The 25,403-nt window shown below is 32.8% G+C and overlaps 3 protein-coding genes and 1 pseudogene across 4 annotated transcripts; 2 read left to right on the forward strand and 2 right to left on the reverse strand.

Moving 5' to 3' along the window:
* Positions 1–1,265: 1,265 nt before the first annotated feature.
* On the reverse strand, positions 1,266–3,661 carry LOC129880055 (cytochrome P450 CYP749A22-like). The gene is made up of 5 exons (XM_055953891.1): positions 2,976–3,661; positions 2,672–2,895; positions 2,363–2,595; positions 1,892–2,255; positions 1,266–1,769 (listed from the first exon to the last, which is right to left on the reverse strand). The coding sequence occupies exons 1-5, from the start codon at positions 3,256–3,258 to the stop codon at positions 1,341–1,343; spliced, it is 1,533 nt and encodes a 510-aa protein (XP_055809866.1). The 5' UTR covers positions 3,259–3,661; the 3' UTR covers positions 1,266–1,340.
* Positions 3,662–3,847: 186 nt separating this feature from the next.
* Positions 3,848–6,684, reverse strand: LOC129880057 (uncharacterized). Of its 2 annotated transcripts, XM_055953893.1 has the most exons (4): positions 6,092–6,684; positions 5,144–5,266; positions 4,829–4,969; positions 3,848–4,745 (listed from the first exon to the last, which is right to left on the reverse strand). In XM_055953893.1, the coding sequence occupies exons 2-4, from the start codon at positions 5,237–5,239 to the stop codon at positions 4,608–4,610; spliced, it is 375 nt and encodes a 124-aa protein (XP_055809868.1). In that variant the 5' UTR covers positions 5,240–5,266; positions 6,092–6,684; the 3' UTR covers positions 3,848–4,607. The 2 variants fall into 2 exon arrangements, with proteins under 2 accessions (XP_055809868.1, XP_055809869.1); XM_055953894.1 differs by lacking the exon at positions 6,092–6,684 and having other exon boundaries at positions 5,144–5,569.
* A 934-nt stretch (positions 6,685–7,618) lies between these two features.
* On the forward strand, positions 7,619–9,606 carry LOC129880058 (uncharacterized; annotated as a pseudogene).
* An 832-nt stretch (positions 9,607–10,438) lies between these two features.
* Positions 10,439–12,922, forward strand: LOC129880054 (cytochrome P450 CYP749A22-like). The gene is made up of 5 exons (XM_055953890.1): positions 10,439–10,753; positions 11,165–11,388; positions 11,480–11,712; positions 11,793–12,168; positions 12,429–12,922. Exons 1-5 carry the CDS (start codon positions 10,468–10,470, stop codon positions 12,855–12,857), a joined length of 1,548 nt encoding a protein of 515 aa, XP_055809865.1. The 5' UTR covers positions 10,439–10,467; the 3' UTR covers positions 12,858–12,922.
* Positions 12,923–25,403: the final 12,481 nt, after the last annotated feature.

Below are 25,403 nucleotides of genomic sequence, written 5' to 3' on the forward strand. Positions count from 1 at the left end.
AAAAATGGAGTATGTGCAATTAGATTTTGTCCCAAGGCATCAAAAGGTGTAACTTGGTGATCAATCAAGTGGATGCAAACCTTGGAGGTTATGGCAATAGAGACACAAAAACTAGGGGATTTTTTTAGTGACATACACAGTTTTTTGGTATATATGTTGGTGGGAGATGTTGAGGTAGCAAGTATTCAATAGTCAAGTTTTTTTCTTCATAGGTCAACTTTAATGGGAAGAGCTACTCTTGGTACCTATGTTGGTGGGAGAAAACAGGTGTCTGGTAAAATAGACGAGGTGCCTGCAAGTTTGACATTCATTGATCATTGCACTAAAGGGACTTCAAAAGCACAAAATCCTTTGGGTTACTGTGCTAGGGTTTACATGATATTCATAGGCCAAAGTTATCTCCATCAAGTTGGAGTAAGATTACGTGTTTGAGTTTGGAATTCCACCACGATGTATTTGATTTACTAGGTCTAAAATCTAATATTTCTACTTATTTAGTGAACTTTTTAATACACATAGGGGATCTGAATTAAAATTTATCAAAATTATTGAATTTAGATAAACTTGTAATATGTACAACTTACATCTACCCTCGCCATCTCGGAGCAACGGTGGGGGAAGCATGTAAACTTCAAGGCCGTTCATAACATCATATAGACTATAATGACTAAATGAATGATTGTGATTGAGCATGTGTCAATTCAGAATCTAAAGTTAGTGAGTACATAATAAATGTGATCGTATATGCTGCATATTAATTTTTTGTGCACATCATTTGGTATAAAAATAATCGGTTCAATTAATATCAAAAAACTCATCCTATATTTTTTTTATCATTGAAATATAATAATACTCCAACTATTAGATATTTCTTTTTCATATTTGAACTATCATCATTTAGGAATTTTCCTTAAGCAATTTATTAGGAGTTGGGGTGTTCAATTAGAACATGACTTATTTCAAAGCCCCCTCCCCCTAATTACTATGCTATAATAATTTCATAAACACCTAGTCGAGTGTCTAAATAGAATATCTTGACAAATTTAAGGGGCTGTCAATGTATTCCCACGATTTTGCCCTTCGATGTTCATTTTTACCCAAGTGAAATTGACAATCCACATCTCATTTTAGTACTTTATTCAACAACATTCATCGTATAATAATATCTCAGATGATCACTCATAATTCTTTCAGAATAGTTAGTATTTATGCCACTATATATAAAAGGGAGCAATATAGGGGTTTAACTCAAGAGACATGTCAAATAAATAGAGTTTTATTTGCTTCATATTAGACCAATAATCAAGTCCCTGTTCATCTTTACATACAACAAGAGACCCTTAAATCTTGTGGAGAATGACTTGAACTCCATGCTGTGGACGAAGCATAAAAAGCTGAACAGGAGAGTGAACATAAGTTGGTGAAATCGTGAACATGTAACGTTGTAGAATCATCGAAAGAGTAATTTTTGCTTCGATCATTGCAAAGTTCAAGCCTAAACAAGTTCGAGGTCCATAGCCAAATGGCAAATATGCTACTGGATTGTTATTTGTACCTTTAACAACCCCTTCAGCAAATCTATCCGGTTTGAAAACATGAACATCTTCTCCCCATATTTTAGGATCACGTTGAACCGCTAATGGTGATATATAGAGATGCATTTTAGGTGGTAAAGTTAGCTTCCCTAGCTGAACTTTGTTGTCAACTTTCCTTTTGATGAATGGTACTGGAGGGTACAATCTTAGAGATTCATCAAGAATCATGTTCATCTACATTGATAAACACAAGATGTATAAATGAACAATTACGTAATTGAATATAGAAGTACTGAAACTGATAATAAACGATTGATATGTATGGTAAAAATTGTTGATTAATCTCTAATGCTTACAATTTTCAGTCTTGATAGGCCATCTGCATTAGGAACTTTGTGGCCAAATGATTCAACAACTTCTTTTCTTGCTTTTTCTTGCCACTTCTTGTTTGTAGCTAGCAAGAAGATTGTCCACCCAAGCAAAAGAGTTGTCGTCTCGTGACCAGCAAAATAAAATGTCTTGCACTCATCAACGATATCTTCTATCGATATTCCATAATCTTGATAGGCCTCTAGGAGTTTCCCAAGGAAATCACTTCCAAAGTTAAGCTCTTCACCAATCTTTTCCTCTTCTCTTTTCTTTATTACCCGAATAATGCTGTCACGTATGCCCTGTTCGAGTTTCTCTGACTCTATTTCATCACAGCTTTTCCAAATTTGACTACATAAAATGTTACATTAAGAGCCTGTTGGCTTAACTGATCAAACGTAGTTGATAAGCATTAAGAGCTGAAAGTGTATGCACGTCCCGTGGAGGAAGGGACTTACTTGATGACTGGAAATCTAATTTTGTAAGAATTTCTGGAAACTAGCAAAGCTAACTTCATCAGCATATCAAAGATGTTCTGTCCTTCTGAGTAACTACTTCCAAAAGCAGTCCTGGAAATGACCTCTGATGTTAATAGTCTAAACTCTTCAAACACTTCAATTTCTTTATCTTCATAAATCTTCCACCGTTCGAGTATGGTCTCACAACTCATAATCATCACTGGAATCATACTCTGAGGGAATAAAAAAAATTAGTTCTAGAGGAAGCAGAGGAACTTCCTTACAAAAAAAATTACACAAGAATTTTACTTTTAGGCTTTCTCCATGAAAAACACGGTTGGCTAGTTTCCTCATTTTTACCCATTTTTCGCCTTTAGATGATGCAACCCCATCTCCAAAAAGCTTCTTGGAAAAGCCTTCAAGATCTATTTTGGGATAATTGTTGTTTCTATTGCTCAGTATTTCTTTGACAAGTTCTGGTTCAGTCACTACTAGTTCAGGTTGCAGTCCATACCAGTAGAGAAAATTTGCCCCTATAGTTAGGTGACATGAGAAATTTAGAAAATACAAACCAAGTTAAACAACAAAATGTATGATAATCTTTTAAATTTACCATATAGTTTCTTCCAAGAAAATATATGAGGTAGAATTCTCGGAAATATGTCATGTGACAAGTGATCCATGGCATTGTTTATGGAGTCTTTTTTCATTTCGACAATCTCTTTGGTGTTTCCATGTAGGAACTTGTAAGGAGGACCTTGTATACCTTGAGATCTCATCATAAATTGTACATGAAATGGAGTCCACCATAGCTTCTTAATGATCCTAATAAGGATCACTAACAAAGATATGAAAAGAAAACCCGCGAGAATGATTATGATCATCATCATCATCATATGAATGATGTTTGCGGGTTTTTTGAATCAAGATATTGAATGGACTTGAGAGGTTATGTTTTTTCGCCTTTTTCTAATGTACTCGACTAAGGTTTAGAATATTAGCTCGAATTAAAAGACAAACACATTCAGATACTGGTTTTGGCTTCATCAATAGCATTTCAAACCACCATTCTTGTTTTTGCTCTTGACAAAGACCTCGATGCAAAGACGGTGTGGACCATGAAAGTTTTAGTGTCGATAACGATTACCATGGATTATATCATGCCAAAATGGTGTTAGGTGTACAATAATTCCATCTTAGAAAAAAGAGATAGTAATTGTGAAGTCTCAATCTGTGTACTTTTTTCTCTTAGAATATTATCTAATTTTCATATCTTAAGAATTGCTGATGGCTATGTGAGGAAGACATCATTTTAAAATCATATTGATTTAATATCATTTGTCTTTATTTTATCTGCCTTTTATTATAAAAATTATAATAACAGCCATGATAATATGGAATCAATAATGCTACAATTGTATAATATTGGGTGCTTATGCAAGTAAATTTAACTATATGTCAATTTAATTTTTGAAATATGTCTCTTATGAAGATGTACATTTTGCCAGTTGTTTCTTTTTTTAGATATACATTGGACTTTTAGTAAGACGTTAACCACTAAGGGTAAGATGAAAAGTAAAAGAAAAGGTAATCATGTGGTCACACTAAATTAATCATTACATAAAGTCACTTATCATAACGATATATTATTTGTGGGAACAGTTAATGTTATGAATCAACCCCAGCCCAATATGAACATGGATGTCACAGAATCAGTTATTGGGCTAAGAAGAAGTAATAGGACCAAAACGCCTCCCCGAAGGTTGATTTGGCCTATTAAGTACAACTAGTTAATGGGACTATGGTTTAGAAAGAAGTATTATGCATATTATTGAGCAAAGAGTCTGATTCCTCTCATCTCCATTCTTAGCTATATCCTTTAGTTACTTGTAATTTCAATATTTTCACTGTAATTCAGTAGTTTAAATATTGCAATTGCAATTCTAAAGTTGTAATCGTGTCCTAGTCTTGTTAATATAGTGAGGAATTCAGGTTTGTTACAATAAACTTAATGGAAAAATAGTCAGAAAAACGATGCGGTGATGCAACTCGTTGCTTATTTTTAAGTCCCAGCAGATTGCAAATAATACAGCTGAATTTTAGCTTGTCCAAGTTGCCCTGCACATGTGAAGGGAGAAATATGGATAGAAAATTGAGTTAAAGTCTCAAATGCAATAGAATGTTGATCTATTTATGTAATTTTTTTCTTGAGAATAAACTACATTTATATCTCCTAATGTTAAAGTCATAAGGTTGGTACGTATTTATCCTTCATTCGAGAAATAAGCTTAAATTTCTCCTCAGCTTCAACTTGCTGTCGTATATCAGATTGTGAAGTATCAGTGTGAAATTTCAGCAATGCTTTTTTGTAAGCAACGCGCACCTGAAACAATATTTTATTCTAAGTAACACTTGACAGACAGAAATAGAAGAAAGAGACATTCATACGGAGAAGAGTAAACAAACCTCATGACTAGTGCCATCACCAACAGTGATTCCCAATCCACACAACACCGATGCCATATTATGACATGTCATTTCAATCTTACTGAGTTCCTTCTGAACTTCAACTCGTAGCTGCTCCTTCAAGCTCATATTCTCTACGTCCTAAAAAGACTCATCAGATGGTTTAAACTGTAGGAAAAATCCAAATATGCTATAATCACAAATTAACACAGAGGCAACATAAGTGGCATGGAAGAGACACACACAAATAAATATCAGATAAAGAGGCTGCAAAAAGCCATGAAATAGACAACAGAAGAGGCCGAGTTGTTATACCTTCTTTTGAGTTTCTCTCATTTCCTGCACGCGCTGCTTTTGTCTCTTCTCCACTTCTAATAATCGCATACTTTCAGCCTTCTTTCTTCTCATCATCAGCTTCAACTTCTTGGCTTCTTCTACCTGAATAGGTAAAAATCACGTCAGATAACAGTAAATCTTCCTACATACACAAATCTTACTTTCTTTTGGTTAATTTAGCTTTTCGATCCTGTGGTTGCATTTTCTATTAGAAATTTTAGTACTTCAATCTTAATCTTCAAAGTTAATGTTTTAAAACGTCTAATTTAGCTTTTCCTCTGTGGTCCACACTCCAGTTGGGCATGGGCTTGAAGAAGGGTGTTAGAGTGGGTTAGAATCCCATATTGGTTGAGGGGAATGGACATACGGAATTCTCTCCCTGTGAGCTAGTTTTTGGGGTTGAGTTAAACCGCAATATCTTTACAACTTCTATGTCCATTATATTATTTATGTAAATAAGTATGGTATTTATGACGAGGAAGGTAGAGGGACAGACCCATTATCCCAGAGATTCAAAGGCACTACAGTTGGTCCTAAGGGTTGTCCCAAACAGATTTCTCGGCATCAATTACAAATAATAAACAAATAACCAGAATGGGGTTATATATATAAATTAATTTTCTAATTTATAAGCATGAATGGGAGAGAAGGTTTCATTGACATTAAGGAGAGGGATACAACGAGGCACACAAAAAGTAGAGAACAATAACAACATATCCAGTGTAATTCCTTACCTTGTGGAGGTAGAAAAGTTATTTCTGTCAGACTCTCGACTCAATGAATCAAAAGTACAGAACATTTGATCAATTATGGCATAGGTGAGATCAAAAGACATTCACAACATGTTACAAACTAATGAACACCAAAAGCATAACAGAAAACCAAATCTCTACAAAAAGTTATTAGGAAGAAGTACACATGACAAACCTGAATCGCCAACGCTTTTTGCCTAGACGCCAATTCTTCCTCTAATGCCTTTTTATATTCAGAGGTCTCCTTGATCCTTTCTCTTTGGGTAGTAATACAGTTCTCATTGCTTTCATCATCATCATGAAGATTATGTTACCTCGAAACTTCTTGTGTGTCGATTCAGGGACCTCGATAAAAATAATATTACTAAGACTTTCACTCAAGTCAACATCAATCGGAATAACATGATCAGCTCCTTCACCATCATTGCACTTCCTCAACGTCTTTGTCCCGGTATCTGGTCTGCCATGAGACTCACCTAGAGACACCCCATTCATTTGTCTCTGCAGAAATAACATATAGAAATTTAAAAATAACTCATTGAGATCTATTTTTCTCATTTTTTTTGTGGATCAACATTTGAAGCTAAATAGTGAGAGATTAATGTAGATGGTGGTCTTGGAAAGTGTAAACAACACTCTTCTCTGCTAGTTACTCCATTTCATATTAAGTGAATTTTTGAGGAATTTTTCATTATTCAAAATACTTATTGTTCAAAATTCAAGATAGATGTTTGAAACTTTTTTCATGTTTGCTCTTTCATTTATTGAAGTTTTATAATTAGTAAAACATAAAATAATTCAGCTTTTAGTTTAACTTTTGGAAATATAATAATGCAATCTGGTTTTTCAGTTTATATGAAAAGAATTGTACTAACAAAAAAATATGAAATAGTAGACTTATCACTTATGTAAAGAAGTTGACTAGGGTGTCAATGACACGGTTAAATTGGCTATTTTTTAAAAATTATACCATCTCAACTTTTCGTGTATTTTATAATGCACAACCAAAATTATATTTTTTTAAACCATCCCAATCATATCGGTGTGGTTCGGTTTAGTTTCGATTTTTTAATTTTAAAGTATCGCCTCAAAATACACCATTATTAAAATATTCCTTTCACAAGTGTGTTCTTCAAGAAACACTTCAATTCTTCACCAAAAAGCCAAGAATGTAAAATCTTATTGTCGTATTGTTTGATCTAAAATTTTCAATAAAAGTGTTTGCATAAATTTTGCGGTAATGCTTGATTGAGTATCTATTATAGTATTTTTTAATTTTAAATCTAATTAATTAAAGGCTAATAAAAGGGAAAAAGTCCAAAGTCATCCGGTCACTAGAGGCCTAAGGCTTAGGTTATTTTTATATTTCTAAAATATTATAAAATATATTTAAAATATTATTAATTAAAAATTAAAAAGACCGTCCTAATTGTTCGAAATTTTTTGATTTTTTTATAAATTAAAAAGACCATTTCAATTGTTCGAAATGATTATACATTTAAATAAAAGTTCACGATTTTATGAAACAATAATATAAATGATTATGTACGATTAAGTTCGGCCAGTTTTTCTTATCGTTTTGACACCCCTAATGTTGACAGTCTCTTTCGCTTCCCAATTCTACATTGAAAAACTGGACAATTACCAAGGCAAAGAGACGTGGGAATTGGGGAACATGAATGACTTCAACTAAACTCAGAAAACATCCTTAATTAGAGGTCTCCTGTTCAACTACCTGAGCAACGGAATCACTATTATCCCTTAGTGTGGGACCAGCTGCGTAAATTTAGATTTAATCAGGCTTCAATGTGCAACACGGTATGAAAAACCAAAAAAAAAAACACGGAAAATAATCAATTGGAGATCAATTAGACATCAGTGCATTCATATCATACAGTATAATTAGTATGAATTTTGTAATAAATTGTTGTGGACAAGTGGTACTAATGATGAATTTTGATGGGCAACTGCTACTGAATTCGATAAATTTTGTTTGGCAAATGGATACTGAACCTGGTAAATTTTGGTGGGCAACTAGTAAACTTTTGTGGAGAATTGCTACCGAAGCTGTTAAATTTTGCTAGGCAACTGGTACTGAACCTGGTGGATGTTGGTGGGAAACTACTTAATTTTGTTGGGAAACTGGTATTGTACCTGGTAGATTTTGGTGGGCAACTACTATTGAATCTGGTAGAGTTTGGTGGGCAATTGCTACTGAACCTGGTAGATTTCGGTGGGGAATTGCTGCAGAAGCTGGTATATTTTGGTGGGCGATTGCTACTGAACCTGGTAAACTTTTTTCGACAATTGCTACTAAACCTGGTAAACTTTTGTTGGCAATTGATACTGAACTTAGTAGATTTTGGTGGGGAACTGCTACCAAAGTTGGTAAATTTTATTGGGATGAACTGCTATCGAAGCTGATAAATTTGGGTTGGCAATTGATACTGAACCTGGTAAATTTGGGTGGGGAGCTGCTACAGAAACTGGTAAATTTTGGGTTTTCAACTGCTTCTGAACCTGGTAAATTTTGGTGGGCAAATGCTACTGAACCTGGTAAATTTTGGTGGACAACTGTTACTGTGGCTCAAAATTTTTGGATGGCTGTGCTGCTGTCATTGTATAATTTTTTCGGGCAAGTGCTTCTGCTGTCTGTTTCGCTGTTTTTTGCAGCCTGTTTGTCTTATATTTCTTTGTCCATGCCACTTATGCTGCATCTGTGTTATTTGAATTTTTCCTACTGTTTAAACCAGCTGATGAATCTTTTTAGGACGTTGAGAATATGAAATTGAAGGAGAGAATACGAGCCAAAGTTGGAAAGGAACTCAGTATGCTTGAAATGAAATGCCATGATATGACTTCGTATTGCGTGGATTGGGAATCACTGTTGGTGGTGGCACTAGTCATGAGGTTTGTTTACACTCTGTCTCTAAATATCTTCTTAGTTTTAAATTACCTGAATCTACTGATGAATGCAAATAATTCCAGGGAACATACTTTTATGAACATTAGCATTCTTATTTTGCTCTTCCCCTGAATTGTGGTTGGTGATCTCTCTTGTTTTTTAGAAATCATATGATCCTTTTGTTTCACATTCTGATGTATGTACCTGATTTATCTTTCTCGCAGTATTGTCTCGTCTTATATTGTGTTGGCTGTTGCTAGTTTGTGTTGGGATTTGGCTCTCCAGATTCGCGCTCATATTTGAACGTGCAGACGGTTTTCTCATTCTTGTGTTTTTACCTGGGATTTTGGGAGTTGTCTTTGGTCTTGTCTTACAATCTTCTCTGTATGACCGTCTCCTTCTTCTTTTCGATTTGTGAAGTGTTAGTCGCAGTTAGAGGGACAACACGAGAGACATTTTATTGCTTAGAATAAATTCTTGTTTCAGGTGTGTTTTGCTTACAAAAGAACCTTGCTGAAATTTCATCCAGATAGAGCTTCACTTTCTGATATACGACAACAAGTAGAAGCTGAGGAGAAATTTAAGCTTATTTCTCGAGTGAAGGACAAATACTTACCAACTTTATAACTTAGTTGCTTCTAATACACAAATATGTATTCGGGAGATTCAAGATCCCAAGTACTTTCAATTGAGTGTCTGGAGAGGCAACTGCATCACGATTTTTTAAATCTTTTTTCGGATTCTTTATGGAACTCCACTTTTCGAGATATAGTAAAGCATTGCATCTTTTCTTCTCGTCACTAATACTATCATTAACGACTTCCAGACACCACAAAGTTCGAATGTTCTGCTATCCTGTTGATTTATGAAGGATGCAGAATTCTAGCAAACATATAGACAAATCTTTAAAACAAACTAAAACCACTTGTTACAGTTAGGATTGAAAACATGAATTAATAGGCTGAATGATGAGATTCAGACCGAACGGAAAATCTATAGTATTTATTTTTAAAAAATTATCTGCCAGTGTTTTCAGCTCATTCTTCATCTGCATTCAAAGTTAAATAAACTATTTTTTCCAGTCACTTAGACTACTCATAATTGTATCAGATCAATCACCTGTATATAAGAGATCAGGGTGAAGGAAATACCAAATCCTAAACAATTTAAATTTCTCGTTCTAAAAAAAAAGTGTCTTCGGCAGACGGGGTTCCTGAAAAACAAAGAACTAATACTTTTTTCTACACAGAAAAGGTTCAAAAATGCAATCAACGTAATAGAAATGATTCAAAATGTCTGTCTTCCACCTATTGAATCAAAAATGTCCTTAACATTTTAGAAATGATTTAAAAAATGTCCTTCAACTTATTGGATCAAATTTGCCCCCAACGTTATTTTCAGCCTAAAACTTGTCCCTCCATTAACTGTACAACCATATGATATTTAATTAAATTTTCTTGCTAATAAATCTAAAATATACCATATCATAATGACAAAACTGTTATCTACATGTACCTGTCTTTATATCCATCATACAGATTCCATACACATCATTGTCAAAAAAAATTGTTTAAATATAATCTCAGAGTTAAATAGAGATGATACATTTCACTCATTTCTCATACCATAACTTAAACTACCTAAAGATGGATATAGGTAAAATTATGTTAGTCTTCTTTTTCACTACCCTTTGCTTCTATCTCCTATGGACACTCATAAAATTCCTTCATTCAGTATGGTGGATGCCACTTCAAACACAAAATAAAATGAGCTCTCAGGGAGTTAAAGGTCCCCCTTATAGCTTTCCCCATGGGAATACCAAAGATATATCACTCATGAGAAGCCAAACTATGGATAAACCTATGGTGGATATTTCTCATGACATTTTCCCAAGAATTCAACCTCATGTTTACACATGGACAAGGATGTATGGTAAGAAAATATAGGTTAGATTTGATGCACATAATCATTTACGGATTTAAGTTAGATACGGACCGTGTAAATGTTTCTTATACTGTCAGTGTAGTTTAATCCGTGATAGCAGGTTAGTATATTTTCATGTATAGTCAGGGATGGATCTGAGGGGCGCAAGGGGGTTCGAACCCCCTTTGCCGAAGAATTACGTTGTATATATCAAGTAAAAGTTATTGTTCATGTATACATAGTAAATGTTGAATCCCCTTGATTTCTATATATTTTGAATCTCCTGAGTGAAAATCTCGACTCTTTAGTTGTTTGGAATTACCTTATAAGTGACCTGATTGTGTAATCACGCCATCATCAGTATATAGAACTTAAACTCATCGTTTAATTGCTCGTTGTATTTGGTTTGGTTGGTGACAGGGAGGAATTTCCTAACTTGGCATGGCTCAAAACCATACTTATTTGTCACTGAACCAGAGCTTATCAAAGAAATATTGTCCAATAAAGAATACACTTATCCGAAAATGGACATGGAAGGCTATGCGAAGAAACTACTAGGGGAAGCACTTATAACAAATGAAGGTGAAAAATGGGCAAAAGTAAGAAAACTTGCCAACCACACTTTCCATGCAGAAAGCCTGAAAGTAAGTACTTGGAGCTTTACTATATCAGTAATTTCGTCTTTTGAAATGTTAAAGTACTGATCTTAGTATGAACGGATGAAATTATGCACAGCGTATGGTGCCAGAAATGAGTGAAAGTGTTCAAAAAATGCTGGAAAGATGGAAAGAACATGAAGGGAAAGAGTTCGACGTGTTCAAGGATTTTGGACTGTTAACAACTGAAGTAATTTCCAGGACAGCATTTGGAAGCAGCTACATGGAAGGCAAACATATTTTCGAGATGGTGGCAAAATTGACTGCAATAACTGTAAAAAATGTTTACACTGTCAGATTTCCTGGAATCAGGTAATCTGTATACTATTTGATGGAGTTTCCTTAGGAAGTTTATGCCTCGTTCTTAATTATTGATTTCTTCAATTTTGCAGTATGCTACTAAGAACAGATGACGAAATTGAAGCAGAGAAACTTGAAAGAGGGATCAAGAGCTCCGTTCTTGAGCTAGTGAGGAAAAGAGAAAAGGATCAAGATGGGAAGTATGAAAATTTTGGAACTGATTACCTAGGGCAACTTATGAAGCTTTTGCACGAATCCGACATGAACAAGAGTATCACAATAGATCAAATGATCGACGAGGTCAAGACATTGTATGGTGCTGGTCATCTTACAACGACAAGCTTACTTGGATGGTCTGTTTTTCTCTTAGCACTTCATCCCGAATGGCAAGAAAAAGCCAGAAAGGAAGTGGTTGCATTCTGTGGCCTTGAAAAACCAACTTCTGATGCAATTGCAAGACTAAGAACAGTAAGTAACACTCTCAGAATTGAATTGTGCTTAGCTTGTTAGAGAGAGTACGTTTTTATTTACTTGATTATATCTTTAAGACGCGTCTTCATGTGTAGATCTGCTCCTTTCTCATGGCCATGTACGTGGATTGGTGACCATCGCATCTAATACTATATTGAATTGTGTGACCATCTCATCTAAGAGTTTAAATTGTTAGAGAGATCACACTTTTATTTACTTAACTATATTTTACAATTTATTTTTGTCGTTTCTTGCAGATGAATATGATACTTAATGAATGTATGAGACTGTATCCTCCAGTTATTACAGTGACAAGGAAAGTTGAACGCGAAGTTAGACTAGGGAGCATGACTCTTCCAGCTAACATGACAATTTTCATGCCAATTCTGGCACTGCACCATGATCCTCGAATATGGAGTGAAGATGTTCACATTTTCAAACCAGAGAGGTTTGCAGAAGGGGTAGCTAAAGCAACTAACAACAATGCAGCAGCATTTTTCCCCTTTGGATTGGGACCTCGTACTTGTGTTGGGCTGAATTTCACAACCAACGAAGTAAAGATTACTTTGTCGATGATTTTGCAGCGTTATAAGTTCACTCTGTCACCTAATTATGTGCATTATCCATCTGATATTTTCCTTTTGACTCCCAAAGATGGAGTTAAAGTTGTCCTTGAGTCCATTTAGGTGTATCAATGTCTCTACATAATGTACAATAAATAAATGTTATGAAAAACAAAGCTTCTGATTCATGTGTTCTTATTTTTTCTTCGTAATTTCAGTTACTTATATTGAAGATAAGACCTCAGCATTTTACATATACGCAAAGGACCGGTGAAAAAAAAGATTTCAGAAACCATTGCTTACAATCTTTTATAAGCAAAAGAATCAAAATCCAGCTATTTTGATTTTTAAAAATGAGCTATTTGGAGATTATAATTCAAATACTCCATCCGTCTCAAAATAAGTGTCATCTTATTAAAAATTATATTCATTAAGAAAGAAATAAATAGTACATTCTGTAATTTACTGAATGTAACTACTCGTACTCAATAAATGTCTCTTAAAAATGAAACACTATTAAGAAGATTTGTCTTAAATCTTTTAGGTGCATGATACTTAATTTGGAACAACAATATTTTGACAACCATAAATCAAAACTTATTTTCTCGAATAACTGTCATATGAGAGGCAAAGAAGTTACTGCTAACATCTTAGAAATCACCCCTAGTAACACTTTTGGTAAGGGCTTCCCTATTATCCAGGGTAAAATGGTTAAAAGTGACTTCCAAGGCATTCTGGGGAATCTTTAATCAAAGCTTACCCACCTAATGCAATATATTAAGCTTCCTTGTTATGTCGCAAACTATTTATCGAAACTTTATTTGGGGGACTACTGATATGCTCAATAACACTAACACGGATCAAAATGCTCACACAGTTAACTTCAATTGGATTTGGAGACTTAATTGCCCTAACAAAATCAAGTATTTCCTGTGGCTTTGCAATCATGGAAGAATTAAAACTTCTTATTATTTTCGTACCATCGGCATTGATATTAATCCTCTATGTGCTATCTGTAACAAGCCTGAAACTATTATTCATATTTTTTTCGATTGACCTACCACTGATGAACACTGGGATGACATGGGTATAGGGGTCGACGTTAAAATAATAAGAGATGGCATGGACCCAAATTGGCTGGAAAATCTTAAGAATGTTAAGTGCAATACCCTTCCTAAGAGCAGGACTGCAGCCTTCCCTTTCATTAAGTGAGTGGCTAATCCGAGTACTGCTAGCAATCTAGCTATTAACTCTGTACTGATGCATAATTAGTGTATATATATAATCATCTTTTTACCAATAAAAAATAATATTTTGATAAGGATAAATTTATTTTGAAACGAGGGCGTATATTATTTGCAATCAGTTAAGACGTAATATCAATGGTCGCTAAGCGTGCAAGGATTACTAATTGGGATTTAATACTCTCTCTGTCCAATAATATTTATCCATTATTGACTTAGCACAGGAATTAAGAAACAGTAAATGATAAGAATAATTTTACCAAATCACCCTTATTAAAAAAATGAATAGTATTTAATGCAAAGATAAAATAGACATATCATGGTAAATTATTCATTGGTTTATAAACTAGACAAGTATTGTTGGATATTCCAAAATAGTATAGTAGACAAGTAAAGATGAACGAAGGAAGTAATAATATATATGTGTATACACTTAATTTTCTTTTTGGATATAATTTGGCAGAGATATTGTATACATACAGACTTATTTATACAGGCACATACAATGTAGTATTTCACTATTGTTATGTACACGAAAAAAGTGTATTCCACTATAAAGATATTGTTTACGCATGAATACTACTTATGCACGCAAATATAATGCCCTACTATTATGTGTGCATGCAGATACAGTGAGCTCTGTAGTATTATTTTAGCAATAAAAAGAACTAATCTCAAAATGATTGTCAATATAGCATGAAAAAAAATTGTCCCCAAATAAGTATCTCTTTAGGAATTAAAAAAAAAAGTATATTTTTTCAACTATATTCTTACACTCCACTTCATAATAGTGTTTAATTCTCAAGAAATATTTAATAGAGATAGTATAGTATACTACACATAACTCATTTATATTTATTGATCTTTTAATGAACGTGATTTTTGCTAATATGACACTTATTTTGAAACGGAGTTAGTACTTCCTTTGATTACTTATTACTTATCCATTATATTAAAAATATAATATATATTTTTTATGTTTTATGTTAATATTATGTACCTATTCTCCAAATTATTTTTCAAAATCTAAAATTAAACATTAACTAATATGAGTAATGTAATGAAATATTCACATCAATTATTATGTCATAAGACACCTGCAAAATCTAAATTAGAGAAGAAAAAAAATGAACAAATCAAAGAGTATTAAGTTATCTTATGTTAGGGTGGCAAAATCAAACCAAACCCTCCCAATTCCAACCTAATCAGTTTAAGTTTGGGTTGGTTATTGACCCGTTCATTCATTAGCTCAACTCAATCCACTTTAATTCATAAAAAAATGGATTTTGATTCATGAGAAATTTTGTTAAAATAATTTTAAAAAACTTTTTTTTCCAATTTGATATGTTATCTATAACCATAATAAAGAAAAAAATAATTTTATAACAAACTAAAATAGTTTTAAAAAATAAATAAAACAATTAAGCTTAATAAAAATTGATCTAAAAATATCTTTATAGTTAATAGTTTGATCCAGCATTTGAATATTTAAACCTGTGACTTGTTAGTCTTACTGTAGGTGACAACCACTTGCACCTAATTATGTTGACAGGTGACAAGACAATTTAATAAAGTGATCAAAAGAAAAGAAGTTTGGGTTTTTCACCACAAAAGTATTCTCTCCCTCTCTTTGGAAATTAAAACATCAAGTCTTTGGGAAAACTCATTGAAGGTACCCATATAGTGGTCTGTCTCTCTTTATTTTTATTTATTATTTTTAGTTATATCAGAAAATATTTTTTAATTTTATTCTGAATATTAATTTTTATTCTTCAAATTAATTTTTAAAATCTACAATTATACATCAATTAATAAGACATTATGATAAAATCTCTTATATTAGTTGTTATTGTTAAGAAGCGTGCAAAATAAAATAAACCCAGGGAGTATTCTTTGGGAAAGTTCATTACCGGTACTCTCTCACACTATGTACGAAATGATGTACTATAACAATTAGTTCATTATTGGTTGTGCTGCTGTGGTGGAATTATTTTATTTTTAATCAGAATTTTCGAATTCAAGCATTGAATATGGTAAAAATTATATTGGGAGCACCATCTCGTGTTTAGTTGCCATCGTTGAGTTTGGAATACTGAACAGACTGCCAGTGATAAGTCGGAGAAAGGTGAGGATGACGTCAAGTTGGGCTTTATAGTACGCGATTCAAATTTAGTCAGAACTTCAATACGAACATCGGACAAGAAAACGAAAAAAAATTAAACAAAATTAATTAGTTGAAAGTTTTCTTGCTTAACAAAGATTAAGAAACTTTCCAAAAAAAAATGCCATGCTGATCAAAATTGAAGAACCGAAAATGATATCAGGAATATTAAACATTGATTGATCATCATGATACGTAAGTGTTGATCAAAATTAAGTAAATTATAATTCATTTATGTCATGCTTATCAAAATTGAATAAACATAAATGGTCCATTTTATGACCTTTATGTCCATTAACTTTCTTTAATTCGTTAGAAAAAGTAATTAGTTTATGTGATTAATTTGATTTGACACATACGGAATTTAACAGTTAACAATATAAGTTATGGTGGAATGGATTAAAATCTCTTCACCCTTTAATCGAAGGACTCGAATTTGAATCATGTGTATGAAAAAATTCATATTAAAAGCGCTCTCTGAAATGAGCCTTGTAATGTATGAATGTAGATCAATCTCCAATGTAAAACACCAAATAAGAAATCAAAAAACAAAACCTTATATATTACCCACCCCTCCCCCCTCTCCCCCTCCATTTTCGTTTACTAGATTTATTTGTGTGCACTTCGGGATGGCTCCTTATATAGGAAAATTTGGAGCTTGACTGATTAAAGTTATGTAAGTAGCAGTAATAGTATGAATTATTTACGAGGAAATTTATCTATTATTTTATGAGTGGATCAGTAATGTATGATTTTTATTCATGTACTATTAGTTATTTCTATCATTCATAAAATTATACATAGATTTTCTCAAAAATTATATATGTATTAGTTATATAAAATTTTAAATTACTCTCTTCGTTTTTTTTTACTTGTCAAATTTTGACTTGATACACCTATTAAAAAAAATAATGATTGGTATATGAATATACCATTTTACCTCTATTAATTGATAAAGTATTAAACATATTTACTCACTATATTTTTCAAAGACATTAATTCCATATTAATAAATTAAGGATACATATAATCGGAAGAAAAAAAATTGTCCTCCCTTGATTTGTCAAAAGTTTCAAATAAAAAATGAAATCAAATTAGGAAATATTTGATAAGTAAATAGGAACGGGGGGAGTAACTTAATTAGTAGCTCTTAATCTACAGAATGATCCCACTAATTAATGTTTTCATTTCCAAAGACTCTTTAATGAGTTGACGAATGCAAGCGTTTCCTTTCCGAATGAATATCAAATGACTTCTCTGGTCAGTCTTGCGAAAGGACCAGAACCTATGCATAACATTTTTTATTTTTTTTTAATATTCATTTTCTATTAAATTTGAATTCACGCTGAATTCCATAATAAAAATTAAAATGCTTTTTAATAAAAACAATTTTGTATTTAGAAAAATTCGAATTCAATATTAAGAATAAAAAAGTACTTACTCTATTTCACATTAATATTTCATTATTAAGTTTCACATTAATATTTCATTATTAAGTCACCAAAATAGTTCTTACTCCAACAAAAACTACTTGACCCAAAAGAAAAAAAAAAAGAGACAAAATAAGGTAACTTAATAATGAAGAATCAAGTTAAATGTTAAAACACTTTTCAAAAGAGAGTGCTATACACATTCACATACCTACATTGACATCTCACTTATGTAGCATTTAGCAACGTATATTAAAAATTTATGCCCAAATATTTATTTGATCATTAAAAAACACATATCAATAACTAAAATAGTCGACTTCACAATTACTCCCTTTGGTGCATTATAAGAAGGAAAAACTATATCATTACACATATTTTACTATCATATTCACTATTATTATTTATACTTTCAGAATATTACATATCTTACCACTAATTAAGAGTTTCTTACCAGATACATGTAATTTTACTACCAGATACATTAAAATAGGGAGAGAGGCGAGCGAGATTCATATGTATCTCTGATATATGCGAATCACACTAGCTAAATACATGTATCTGGAGTAATTCGCATGTATCTGAGAGAACGAATACATGCGAGAGTGGCGAGTGAGATGGAGAAAGACAAGCGAAATTTGTTATTTATCCCAAATACATGTGAATTCATTTGGATACAATATATCTAGAATGTATCTGAATATATATGGATATATAATATTGCAAACTAAAGTGTATCTAAGTAATTAAATTCTAAACCAGTGGAATTTACGTAAGTTTCCCTAATAAGAAATCGAAACAAATACATAATCTACATATATCCGCAATAGATCAGAAAATAATACTTAATATTCAAGCGTACTGCAATACACAATCAAATGACCATAGATAGAGTGGTAGGGGTGGAAGATACATAGTAATGTAGAAGTTTAGTAGGTAGTGTAGAATTATCTTACTTAGGGTGATTGATGCTTGTCATTGTACAAGTTATATTATTGTAGTTTTTGATTTTGATATTTCTTAGTGTTTATTATTGTTTACAGTAATCTATCCTCGTATGTCATTTAGTATGTTTTTATTGTCGTACTATTTTATTGTTATTGCTATATTTCCTAGATTGGCTGCACTTGAATCGAGGATTCCTCAAAAACAGTCTCTTTATCTTCACGAAATAATAGTAAGATCTTTATATTCTACTCTCTCCAAACTCTATTTGTGAAATTTCATTAAATATTATTATTATTTTATCAAAAATTAAATAAAAATATCTTTATTAACTAATAATTGATCTAAAAATATTTTTATCGTCAATAATTTAATCCAGGATTTAAATATTTAAACTGTGACTTGTTAGTCTAGGTGACAATAACTTGCACCTAATTAAGTTGACAGGTGACAAGACAATTTAATAAAGTGATCAAAAGAAAAGAAGATTGGTTTTTTTTCCACAAAAGTATTCTCTCCCTCTCTTTCTCGGTAATTAAAACATCAATTCTTTGGGAAAACTCATTGAAGGTACCCATATAGTGCTCTGTCTCTCTTTATTTATTATTTTTAGTTATATCAGAAAATATATTTTTATTTTATTCAAAATCTAGGATTATACAACAATTAATATCTCTTATATTAGTCATTATTGTTAAGAAGCGTGCAAAATAAAATAAACCCAGGGAGTATTCTCTGGGAAAGTTCATTACCGGTACTCTCTCACACCCACTCTGTACATATGAAATGATGTACTATAATAATTAGTTCGTTATTGATTGTGGTGGTAGAATTATTTTATTCTTAATTAGAGTTTTCGGATTCAATCATTGAATATGGTAAAAATTATGTTGGGAGCACTATATTCTAATGGACTTTATAATGCGCGATTCGAATTTAGTTGAAACTCCAATACGGACAGGAACAACCAAAAAAATTTAAACAAAATAAATTAGTTGAATTTTTTTTTGCTTACCAAAGATTAAGAAACTTTCAAAAAAATAAAAAAAATGCCATGCTGATCAAAATTGAAGAACCGAAAATGATACTAGGAATATTAAACATTGATTGATCATCATGATACCTAAGGGTTGATCAAAATTAAGTAAATTATAATTCATTTATGTCGTGCTTATCAAAATTGAAGAACCATAAATGGTCCATTTTATGACTTTGTATGTCCATTAACTTTATTTAATTCGTTAGAAAAAGTGATTAGTTTATGTGATTAATTTGACTTGACACATACGAAATTTAAAATTTAAAAAAGAAAGATTTTTGAAATTAATTATCTAAAATGAATCATAACTATTTATATGACTATAAATTATTTTAATAAAAATAAAATAAATATTATAAATTGAATTATTATATTAAATATAAAATATATTGTTCTTTGACAAAAAATAAAAGTGAGACATATACGAGGAGAAAGTAAATAGTTGCTAAAATGCATATCATTGTGTTCATTGTAGAGACATCATAGCCGATATTAGTATAGTTAATTCATATAGAGTAGACCATTTAGGAAATTATCCTACCAAAACAAGTTCCTAATTTATCTTAACATCAAATTAAAATACCTTATGTATTACTAACTAGCTAGACAAGCATATCACCTGGATAAGTGCGAAGATTAAAGAAATATAATCTAGGATTTATCTCAAAAGTAGATCTTGGAATTCTAATGTTTCTGCCTGGAGCTTTCATCATCTTCATAATAGGTTCTTTACTTCTCCAACAACATGTAAGCAGATATTTCATCATCTTTATCAAACCAACCCACGCTGTCTTGACAATCTTAATCAGTTCAACACAGGCTGCTTTGACAATCTCGATTAGTTTAACACAAACTGTTTTGACAAGATTCATCAACATGAGCAGTAATCCGCTAAGGCAGTAGCAACAGTATATGAAGATAACTAGAAATACCGCGATTATGAGATATGGTAAAGCTATGTGAAACCAGTAATTGATCTTCTCGACTCTTGTCTCTGGTGGAAACACATCGTCGAACCAATTCACTATTTGTAAACATAAACTCTTCACTTGGCGACTTAAATTGTCAAACGCTACTAGCACTTGCGCACCAAAATTCTCAAGTGCTAGTAACGGTTGTCCAATAAATTTTTTTAGTGTTACTAGTACTTGCCAACTGAATTTCTTAAGGGCAAGTGCCACTTGCCCGAAAACTTCTTGCAGTGACAATAGTACTTGCCAACCGAAATTCTTAAGGGCAAGTGCCACTTGCCTGAAAACCAATAATACTTGCCAACCATAATTTTTAAGGACAAGTGACACTTGCCAGAAAATCTTTTTCGGCAACAATAGTACTTGCCAACCGAAATTCTTAAGAGCAAGTGCCACTTGCCCGAAAACTTGTTGCAGTGACAATAGTACTTGCCAACCGAAATTCTTAAGGGCAAGTGGCACTTGCCCGAAAGCTTTTTGAAGCGATAATAATACTTGCCAACCGAAATTTTTGAGGGACAATAGGCCTTGGCCGGCAAAGTTTACCAGTTTCAGTAGCAATTGCCCAACAAAATTGATCATCATTAGTAGCACTTGACCACCAAAATTCAACATTAATAGTATGGCTTCTTTCCATTTCTCCATCACAAAGCTCATCACTTCCTCCATAACCATTTCTTCTTTTTTTTCTCTCTCTAGATCTCTTTGATAGAAAGGAAAAGATTATCTGTAAGAAAGTCGCTATCTATGTTTCCGAGTATTTTACATTCTATTTCTTTTAGTCTCATGACATGCGGGACCCATTTTCCACTAGTAATATTTTCACTTTTATAAGACTGATGGTGTTTCATGACTAAGAAGAATCTTTTCTTTTAGATGCACAATTTACAAAAGACTACTGTTAGCATGATTATAGAGATTCATAATATATTGTTATTGTAGTAAAATCATAATTTTAGAAATTCAGCATATATATATATGAATTTATCAGTCACCAAAATAGTTGTTACTGCAACAAAAACTTATTAATGAAGAAGACAAAATAAGGTTAACTTTATTATGAAAAATTAAGTACCCAAATGTCATGATCCGAAATCGAGTGTGATGGCATTTTTCGTATCCCACCTAGAGGAGATACTGCGGAAACACTATGTATATCAAGTACCGCCTCCTTAGCTTCACCTCTCAATACTTTGTCTCGAATGATACACAACTTCTTATTCTCAAACTATCTCTCTCGAATCTGCTCAACCAAGGAAGAACGGGCCTCCACAAAGGCAAGAACACCACCATCCTATGAAATCTGCAATCGGATAAGGCTATTAGCCACCCTCTGAACATTTCTAGCCAATCTTCGCTCCTCAACTCGAATCGCCGAAAGACTCCCCATACCAGAGGATTTCCTACTCAAGGCATCTGCCATCACATTGGCCTTTTCTGGGTGATACAATATAATCACGTCGTAGTCCTTCAACAACTCAAGCCATCTACATTGCCTCAAGTTTAGATCCCTCTGACTGAATATATACTAAAGACTCTTATGATCGGTGAAGACCTCGCAATGCACACCGTATAAGTAATGAAGCCACAACTTAAGCACGAAAACCACAACCGTTAACTCCAAATCATGAGTAGGATAGTTTTTCTCATGGGCTTTCAATTGTCTCGAAGCATAAGCTTAAGTTTTTACAAATTCACCATGCCAAAATATTAACACAACTGAAATCTGACCTCCTAATATTCATTAAAACTATTTGTTTTTTTATGTATTGCAAGGGTTAGACGGAGTTTGTACTGGCCCGTAGTTTGGAAACTTCTCTATGTGATAGAAGGGCTAAGCCTTGACCTTTATTAGAATTAGCAGCGGACCAACTAGAAAGGATGGAAGTTAGACTTGAACGACTTTAATGAGAATGATAAGAGTTTTGCATAAGGTTTTGGCGGTGAATCTCTTAAGCATGTTTTCTTCTTGTCGATTCTTTTATATTAAGCGGTGGGTGTTGGATTGACCGATGATGCCAAGCAGTACATGTTGTTTGTACTGATACTACTCTTGCTATGCTACTTAGCATAGTGGGGTCAGTGATGTTTCATAGGTGAAGACGAAGATGAGTTTCCAACAACTTCTACTCTCCATTCCTTATGGTGGGAGCTATGTCTTGCCTTTATTTATACTCTGTATGTTTAGAAGCTCTTGTACCTATTTAGACTAGTATTCTTGAGGATGTTAAGTGTTTCTTATAGGAGTTTTAAAAATTCAATTTTTGGTGTATTCCTAACTCTTTTAGGACTTATAATGGTATTTTGTTAAACTTTTGCATTATATTTTGTAAGGGTTCTCCAATCTAGGTGTTAGGGTAGGTGCACGCACGGTCCCGTGGGATGGATCATGACAGATTGGATTATGGTCGATTATTGATAATGGATTCGTGAAAGCTACAAAAGACACAACATTAAGTGGTGATACAGCTAAACAATTGGAGAAAAATAAATAATTGGATTATAGGGCACGTTTTTACCTTGATAGCAAGGTCGAATTGCATGTATATAATAATTTTTTACATGCTAAGACAAAAAAGGGGGCTTGGACAACTTTGGTGAATTCACATCGAGGTTCTGCAAACGTAAGAAATTTCAAATTGTAAGAGCTTAGAAGACAATACGAGTTAGCCCAAATGAAATCAACAGAGTCCGTCAAAGAATTTTTGACAAGAGTTATTAATATTGTTAACGATATGAGAACTAATGGAGAAGCATTAGACCAAGTTAAAATTATTGAAAAAATATTGCGATCCTTGAGTACAAAATTTCACTCCAAGAAGACAGACCTAGAGGCCACCAAAGATCTTAGCACCTTGACACTTGATGATTTAGAAGGTGAATTGGTGACACACGAAATGTCCCTTAATCAACAGAAGACAAAAATAATTGATGAAGTGTTGCAAGCAAAGGTAACTCTATTTAACCAAAAAGAAGAGATCAAACTTGCTTAGACAAATCCTAGAGGTCAGAATTTCATAGGTAGAGGACAATGGAATAGAGGTAACTTTTGAGGCCGTAGTAGAGGTAATTTCTCTTATCAATAGAGAAATAATAATAATTTTAGAAAGGACCAACAAAGTAGTCAAATTTTCAGAGACATGATAAATCGACAGTTTAGTGCCATAATTGTGAAAAATTTGGGCATTATCAAAGAGATTGTTGATTTAATAAATCCGAAAATAGAGAAACACATACAAAGTTGGCTGAAAATTATGGAGATAAACAAGAGACTTTATTATTTTCTAACTCAGGAATTGAAGAAAATAAAAGGAATGAATGGTTCATTGATTCTGATTGTAGCAATCACATGTCTGGAAAAAAAAATTATTTATTGATCTAGATGAATCATTTAGAGCTACCGTAAGACTTGGTAACTCTAAGGTGTCTGCTGTTGGAAGAGGAAAAATTTCAATTACTTCAAAAAATGAATCTTCTCACTTTATATCTGATGTATATTATGTTCCAAACTCTTCATCATAATTTAATGAGTTTAGGGCAACTAACAGAAAAAGGATATGACTTGCGGTTTAAGTATGGAATTAAAACTATTAGTGATGATAAAATAAGACTAATTGCAACAGTAAAAATGAATCAAAGTCGTTTGTGGCCTCTTTATCTCAATCGTGAAGACTTACCTTGCTTTAATTTTGTGAATTTTGATGAAACTTGGTTATGGCATCTTTTTGGACATCTAAATTTTGGGAGTTTGAAACATCTTACAAGAAATAAATTGGTTGATGGTTTGCCTTTCGTTGATTTTCTTAATACAAAGTGTAAGTCTTGTATTTTGGGAAAGAATTACAGAGAACCTTTTCAAAAGGGCAAGGCTTGGAGGGTTAATGCACCATTGGAGCTAATCCACTCAGATTTGTGTTTAGTCGAAGTTCCTTCCAATGGAGGTAGTAAATACTTTATTACTTTTATTGATGATTTTAGTCTGAAACTTGGGTATATTTTCTGAAAAATAAATTGGATACATATAAAGTCTTTAAAAAAGCTTATGTGGAGAGGCAAAGTGGATATTTTGTTAAAACATTAAGAATCGATAAGGGCACTGAATTTCTTGTTTGTGATGACTATTTGAAGAAGTTTGACATTAAACATCAATTGACTGCTAGATATACTACTCAACAAAATGGTGTAGCTGAAAGAAAAAATAAAACAATGATAGATATGGTGAGATCAATGATGCATTCCAAAGATATTCCTAAAGAATTCTGGGCAGAAGCTGTCGCCGTGTCATTTATGTTCTAAATAGGTGTCCTACTCGATCTAATTTTGAAAAAACTCCACAAGAGGCTTGGACAAGTAAGAAGCCAAATATTTCTCATCTAAAAGTATTTGGTTTTCTTTCTTATGCTCATGCTCCTGATGTTTCGTGAAAGAACTTGGACGATAAAGTAGAAAAGTGTATTTTTATTGGCTATAGTCATGAGACAAAGGGCTACAAGTTATTTAACCCAAATACAGAAAAGGTAATTGTGAGTAGAGATGTAATTTTTGATGAGCAAAGTACTTGGGAATGATCAAGGAAAAATTCTGAATCATTTAGGTCTCAACCAATAATTCCAATTATAATGGAAGGAAGTTCTAGCAAACATCAGGAGGAACAAGTAGCTCATCCTGTTCAAACAGAGACATCCAGCCGCCCACAAAGACATCGCCATTTACCATCTCGTTTGTAAGATTATGTTGTTGGTAATGATAATAATTTATCCGATGAAGATATTGTGAACTTTGCACTATTTGCTGATTGTGATCCAATTACTTTTGAAGAAGCTTCTAAAAATGATCGTTGGGTGGATGCAATGATAATTTATCCAATGAAGATATTGTG

The sequence above is a fragment of the Solanum dulcamara genome, chromosome 2 (assembly GCF_947179165.1).
Source record: "Solanum dulcamara chromosome 2, daSolDulc1.2, whole genome shotgun sequence".
Lineage (NCBI taxonomy): Eukaryota > Viridiplantae > Streptophyta > Magnoliopsida > Solanales > Solanaceae > Solanum > Solanum dulcamara.